General features: G+C 40.2%; 1 protein-coding gene across 1 annotated transcript in view; it reads right to left on the bottom strand.

Annotated features, from left to right (window-relative positions):
• Nucleotides 1-1,823: 1,823 nt before the first annotated feature.
• slc16a10 (solute carrier family 16 member 10) overlaps nt 1,824-7,680 on the bottom strand; it is a 46,925-nt gene continuing 41,068 nt past the window's right edge. The window contains exon 6 of the mRNA XM_016498315.1: nt 1,824-3,733. Coding sequence (XP_016353801.1) covers nt 3,513-3,733 — 221 coding nt within the window. The 3' untranslated portion in view covers nt 1,824-3,512. The remainder of the gene's footprint in view (nt 3,734-7,680) is intronic.

Raw genomic sequence — 7,680 nt, 5'->3', positions numbered from 1 at the left:
CCTCCAGAGTGCACACCCCCCCTCACCATTGGATGCTGTGTGGTGCGTGAATGTCGTCTTTCCCCTCTACGTGTGATTTCCTGGTTCCTCAAATATTATTAAAGTCTCTGTGTTTGAAGTCAACTCCTCGTCTCCTCGTTCCTCGCTCCATGCTCCTCACAGTAGTGGAGCGTGACACACGCCTGCTTTCAAAGAGCCGCTCCTCCTATATCCCAAACCTTATTGAGTCCTATACAGAAGGGAAATTGTCATTGTGGCAATTGTGCACAGTGTAACAATACATTTAAAACGTCTGGAATCTTCAGCAAACTGTGCACTCTGAACTTGCTTTTATACATGTGGTCACAGCATTAGCAACAAGTGTCTTCAATTTTGAGTCGTTGTGTGTAATGAATGACGCCAGGTGTGTTCATTGTGTTCAAATATTGCTGACTGTGGCAAGCATTTTGCATCACATGAGCTTTCATTTGAGAATATGAGCAGAGTTCTTTTGCAACTTGTGTTTTAGCAAAGAAAAATGTGTTAAGATTTATGAGAACGGAGGATTGTGTTTTGTGAATTGTGTCTTCATGTGAAATGTGTTTATGATATTGGAAAATGATGGCTAGATTTAGTAAATGTGTTTAGACAACTGGTCATTTGGTTTAGAGGATTGGCTTTTGTGTTTTAGCATTTGAGAAAAACTGTAAGACGAGGACTGTTCTAAAGTGTGTTTGCTGTATATCTAAGTGTCAGTTTGATTAAAAACAAGGGGATGATATTAAAACCTTGTTAAGATGTGCGGTTTCTGATAACTAATTGTGATTTTATAAACATAATTATTTTTGTATGTGAATAATGATATATTTTTCATTGGGGATGTTGTAAAGTGTCTTCTATTGTATACTTGAGCCATTGTTATCGATTGCGTATGTGTTTGTGATTAGTCCACATATGATTGTCAATTGCACTCATTGTTTGGGAGAGTATATAATTATGGCTTGTTTTTAATTCTATATATTTGCCTGATGGAGGTTGGTGTACCGAAACGTTGCGTGTGATAAATAAAGTTTAAGAATTAGCAAGTATTGATAGTGTGCGGGTTCGTTACTTATTTTTGATTCAACTGTTTGTTTGATTTTGTTCCCATGCACCTATCGTCGTTTCAGGTGTGCTGAGTTTACATTGATTATGTGACTAAACTTAAAATCAGTTTTTTTAAAAAGTGTTTGTGCTAGTTAGTGTATTTATATTAAGCTGTCCATTGGACAGAAGGTTCTTAAAAGTGAGATAAGTATTGTGAACAACATTTTATTAATCTGAAGAACAGTCTCCTGAGAGTTTCTTTCCTGAAAGGAAACAAAGTGGTTCCTCGACAGCATCACTGCGGAATAATTAATAAAACCAATAACACAAACATTTCATTAATACAACAATAATGTTTTCTTTATTGTAGTTCAAAATTGTATTTATAACCAACTGTGTGGTACATACAACAACAAAAAATAAGAGAAGCTATAAGTCATGCAGGTCAAGAGATCAAGGTCACTGAAATGAAACTGCAGTAGCATAACAAGTATCCATTACTTAGTGATTCTGTTTTTGTTATTAGTCTGTTCTCAGAAGCACTTTATTTTACAGCACTTTTCTGCATGTACATACTGTATACTTACTCTAATAATAATTATAGGTACTAACTTCTGGTAAGTACACGGTAAGTGTGTGCACAAATTATAAAATAAAGTGTTAAAGTGTTTCTTTTTATTAAGTAAATTTCATTTTTAAATTTTACAATCACAAATGGATGGACAAAAAGTTTTCAATAAATTCTGCAAGAACGCAAGTTATTAATTTGGTGTTTAGCTGAGGCCTGGAGTTATTTGACATGTATTACCCTGAGTAAATCACTGCTGTGTGCTGACCGTCAAAACTGCCCACGGTTATATCACAGAATAAGTGTGTGTGTGTGTCTGTGTGTGTGTGTGTGTGCAGCAAAACCTTCTCTGGTTTGGTGTACAACAATGATTTACTTGAACAGTATAAATTAAAAAAAATAAAATAAAATGCTAAAAAAAGAACATGTACAAAAAGTAAAAAAGAGACAATCTTCTCAAAAACATGGAAATGTTTAAAAATAATAAACCAACAGATTTAACAGACAGATGCCTCTCGGCACGTATTGCTGCTGAGGTTGCTTTTCCTGTGAAATGTGTTTGTGTCGTACTGAAATGAGTCGAATACTTGCTTTGGAAGCTGTTGGTTGTGCCACTGGTTAAGATTCCACACAAATCAATAATTCATCTGTCAATAATCATATTGTCAAGGCACTTATAATGCTAGTTGATATTAGAGATATAAAACTAAAGAAACAACATGGGATAGGTATGACGTATGAGCACTTGGTGGCCATCGTTTACAGCGATTCCCTTCTCTGATCCGCTGATATTTCCAGAATCATGTTAATTGAGGTAGATCACGGGACCAGATTAACACTCCTATGGATCAATCTGTGAGAGAACAGCGGGACGTTTACATCACCTCCAGACACTGTGAAAACACTGTTTCATGTGACTAGGAATCAGAGGACATTCACATTCAGTCGCTGAATTAAAGCAAAGGACTTTGCATATGTGCTTTTTCAGTCAAGGCCTCAGTGGCAGTAAATGTGAGCGTGGCTATTAAAGCTGAGCTCACAATAGCAGCTCGATCTAACCAACAGAAACCACAGATTCTTAAAACATCGTTAAAAAAATAGTATTTCAAAGAGCAACTATCCCAGTTCATGTCAAACACTGAGATCTGCTCTGGTTAGGCAAAAACACATGGAAATCATCCTGTAAACGTTCCACAGCAGTGTTCCTCGATCATAAAACACGACACTCAATACAAAGCACTGGGACGGCATCATAAACATCTGCTTGCGTCATCATGTCTATCTGCTCTGTGCATTAAAGCCGTTTCCTCAACTGTTATTTCTCAGTGAAAATAAACATCTTTGATAATTGCATATAAAAACACTGTCGCCATGCAGCAACGATTCCTCTAATAAACACTCACGGCTGAAGTGAGCATTCACAAAAACGTCTTTCGAATCTTCCAAGCTCAGGAGGAAATGATTACATATGGCACAGCTGTCGTTCCCTTTAACACAATATATGAGCGACTTCATATAGTCTGACATAAAACAATGCATAGCTAGATTATAAGAGTAAAGGAAACGCGGGTTAAAATAAAATCCCTTGATTCTTCTCTCAGGGCTACACCCGTCGAAGCACCAGCAAACACCTTCCCTTCTTAACCGACGATTGTCTTACTTTCACTTCCCTTTTAAAGCCCAGAAGCTCAGTACAAAAATATTCAAGGAAACTTTCTGAGAGATGCATAGCTCATAAATCACATAGGTGGAGAAAGCCCTGTTTTATGCCCGGTCTGCATGTTCCTGCAGGGATAGAAAATCACATCAGGACTCTCCACACACACACACACACACACACACACACACACACACGTCTGTCTGTCCGCTGTAAACGCTCTCAGATGACGGACTCGGGCTCTTCGGGCTTCACCTCGACCTGCGCACCGCTCTTGCTCTCCAGCATCTTCTCGGTGGCTTCGGTCGCCGGCTGCGCCTCCTTGCTCCTTCTCCGCGCCTCTACCCACGGGATCAGGCACAGCATGGCCCCGCCGATGATCGGAGGAATGCCTGCCAGGTAAAACGCCACGTCATAGCTGCCCAGACGGTCTCTGAGGAACCCTGCGCACAAAACCAGACAGACGACCGGCTCAGCTACGCCAGATTTAAGGCCATTGCACACTGAGTCCGAAATTCTCGCCCGAAATTTTCACACGTTAAAGGGGTCATTGGATGCCCATTTTCCACAAGTTGATATGATTCTTTAGGGTCTTAATGAAAAGTCTGTAACATAGCTTAAAATTTCTCAATGGTAGTGTAAAAAAACACAGTTTTTACCCTGTCAAAAACAGCTCTTTCACAGCAAGCTGTTTTATTGCATGCCGCTTTAAATGTTAATGAGCTCTGCTGACCCCGCCCCTCTCTTCCGAGCCACTCTCTGAGAGACTCTTGGCTTCAGCTGCGTTCATCGTGAAACTTGCTAACTAGCACATTATTAGGAAAGGTGATTTGCAGAGATTCATTAAAAACTTATACTCACTACTTCTGGAGGTGAAGCTGGATCACGAATGATTCGTGCGAACATACACACATTTATGTAGATCGGGGGCACAATCCTTTCAGAAACAAAAGTAATCCACTGCGTCTTCAGCGGCTCAGATGTCGGGAGTAAATGACGACTGCTATGTTCATTATTACATCCAACAACAGAACACCTCAATCGCTTAGGAGTCATTCTTGTCTACATCTGCTCCGGCGGTGAAACAATGGCGGACTGATGACAGTCACTCAGGTTGGAGCTATGGTAAGACACCAGTCCAGTCTGTGCTGAAACACTACTGTCAATCAAACTATCGTGGGAGGGGCCTGTCTGTGTGACGTCACACACACAGGCATCTGAGAACAGCTTGATCTGAGAAAGGGGTACGAGATAAAAAAAAAAAACACTGGGTGGATCTTTATCATTATAGGATGGTTGTGAACACACACTGCCAACACACATTTCAGTTGAAACAACTTGTAAAAGTGCATGTCGCATCCCATGACCCCTTTAAAAAATAAATACGACCTCACATTATGTCAATCACTTTTACACACTGCCTCCAAAAATGTTCGTCCGTAATAAAAAAAATTCGGATCGGGTTCGATTTTTTGCGTTTTTCGCATCCGTAGCAAGCATTTTGAGAGGTGTTTTGAAAATTCAGAGCCACCGTACAAGCGAACGCCGAAATCCAGAATGGCAAGTTGATCCACTTTGTCTCGCAGCACAAAGCACTGTATGATAAACAAAGTGTGGAATAGACAGAATATAAATAGAAATATATAAATATAAACTTTGAATCGCTCTGTATAATCCCGCAGCTCCTTGATAAGGAGATGGAACTCTCCTTTCTCTCTACACAATCTCTGGATTGGATGGACCCAATATTTCCTCTTTAAAAGAGAAAAAGAAAGAGGAAATATTGGGTCCATCCAAGATAGAGGACAACAAAATCATCCACGCAATTTTTTCGCAACGGATTAATTAATATGCATTGGACTGTGCAAGGTTTCTGTGCATGACAATTTTTTTGACGAATACGAAAAAACGCATACAAAAATTTTGGACTCAGTGTGCAAAGACCTTTACACTGAAAGACGCTTCTGAAGCTGCATTTAGGAGTCTTTACACAGACGCTGTAATGCTGCTCAGAGGTGGCATGAATGCATTTACACTGCAATTACAGCTGTGTGTTTGATACTACCCAGCAGGCACAGACGTCAATATAACGTCAGGATGACGCTGGACATGATGTCAGACAGACGATGCTTTTTGGTTGAGAATGAAAATCGGGTTGACGTCAGTATTTGACGCCAATTTGACATTGACTTAACGTTGGATTTTGGTTACACAACCTAAAAACAACAAATATCAACATCAACTGACGTCGATATTGGACATCAATTTAACATTGACATTAGATGTGGAATTGACATTGAATTTTGGTCACCTGATGTCACAACCAAAGTTTAACCAAATATCAACGTCTTATGGCATTGTGTGCCAGCTGGGTAGTGGCTGAGGTGGCTCTAAGCTGGCATAACTTAGTCCAGCTTTTATGCGGCATTGCATCTTTACATCGAATGTTGAGCAGGCACAGAGCAGCTTTAACTGAGTTACATTACGATGTTGTAAATTAACTAATGAAAAATTTACAATGAAAAGTGGCACAGAATTCCCACATTCAGGTGTCTTTTACATTTGAAACTGTTCAGAAGTGGCATAAACGCATGTACACAGCAATTGCAACTGTATACCTTAATACTAGGATCTGAGATGATACTATTTAGTTTGGCTATTATGCTGCATTATGTCTTTACACTGAATTTTGATCAGGCACAGAGCCGCATTAATTTGGCTGTAAAGATGCCCTGAATAATTGAGTCGTGTGTCTGTTTCACACTGAAGTGTAGTTCAACTTTCACCTAACTTTATTAGTGCCCAAGTACTAACTTTTAGAACTTCAATTTACAGTAAAAAGAAAAAAATTCAAAATTCAAATTTGAATTGAATCAATAATTCATCTGTCAATAATCATATTGACAATTGCCCTCCCAAATTGTTAGTAATGGAATCCCTGATGTCGGCCTGATGCAATTTGAGCGCTTAGCCAAGCACTAAATACCCTCAACGTGTTTTTGCAGCGTTGAGCAATGTAACCAATCACAGATATCTGTTGATTTCTTAAACGCAATGGCCAATCAGAAACATTTTGTCAGAATTCACTCACCGCTGAAAGCGCCGCAGTTTGGCACGCTCGTGAATCATCTCATGACTAAGTGCAGACGCGATGTAAATAAGAGATTTATTGTGCAGTTTAGAGAGCTTCATTGATTATAACAGAACTTTGCAAGATCGCGATGAATGAAGATGAGTGACGCTTTTTAGTGATAAAGGGCGCTTTTTGATTGCCCCCCCAAATTGTTAGCCATGGAGTCCCTGATGTCGGCCCCGCTGCAATTTCAAGCGCTTAGCCAAGCGCTAAATACCCTCAATGTGTTTTTGCAGCGTTGAGCAATGTAACCAATCACAGACATATCTGTTGATTTCTTAAACGCAATGGCCAATCAGAAACATTTTGTCAGAATTCACTCACCGCTGAAAGCGCCGCAGTTTGGCACGCTCGTGAATCATCTCATGACTAAGTGCAGACGCGATGTAAATAAGAGATTTATTGTGCAGTTTAGAGAGCTTCATTGATTATAACAGAACTTTGCAAGATCGCGATGAATGAAGATGAGTGACGCTTTTTAGTGATAAAGGGCGCTTTTTGCACTTTCTAGGGCAGTGGTTCTCAAACTGGGGTACCCCTGGGGGTACGTGAGGTGACGGAGGTTGTACGCGAACAAAATTCTGAGTTTTGGCATTCATTTAATTCTACCCCAACTGAAAAGTAACATTAAAACCGAACGTGTATTTCTGACAAGCAAAATGCCGCTTCTAATGTAAAAACAGGAAAATGGGAGTTCCGTAAATGGTCAAATACATGATATCCAATCAGCTTAGCTCATCTTTTGCAGTCAAAACCAGAGCATGTGAGCGGAGCGGGGAGGGATCTGAGCGGGAATTGGTTTACGGCGAGCGTGAGCGGAATATTAACGGAGCGCTTGCTTGGGCGGTTAGAGCGACTGAGTGGAGCGCACGTCCATAGAGCGGAAAACGTAGCTTCGCTCACATGCTCTGGTCAAAACTGACTGCATCCACACAAGCAGCATGTGCTAGGATGCCCGCTGAATATGCTGCTTTAGCAAATCACGCTACTGTTCAGCGTATCTTTAAAGTAGATCTTCACTTAATAGCATGAAGAGCAAATATTGACTCGCACTGTAGCCTACATTGAGATCGATTTAAACTCTCTTCGATACAGACACATACCCTGTGCGAGTTATTGTTTTCATGTTTAAAATACGAGCAAGAATGCCAATTTCCCTGAATATCCAAACAAGTTCAAGTTGAGCTTTATTGTCATTCTGCTGCATGTGGGGACATACAGTGGAACGAAATGTCGTGCCTCACAGGACCACGGTGT

The sequence above is a fragment of the Sinocyclocheilus anshuiensis genome, unplaced genomic scaffold (assembly GCF_001515605.1).
Source record: "Sinocyclocheilus anshuiensis isolate Anshui unplaced genomic scaffold, SAMN03320099.WGS_v1.1 scaffold1452, whole genome shotgun sequence".
Classification (NCBI taxonomy): domain Eukaryota; kingdom Metazoa; phylum Chordata; class Actinopteri; order Cypriniformes; family Cyprinidae; genus Sinocyclocheilus; species Sinocyclocheilus anshuiensis.
Note: the sequence above shows the minus strand (reverse complement) of the source record. Positions and strands in the feature narration are given on the sequence as shown.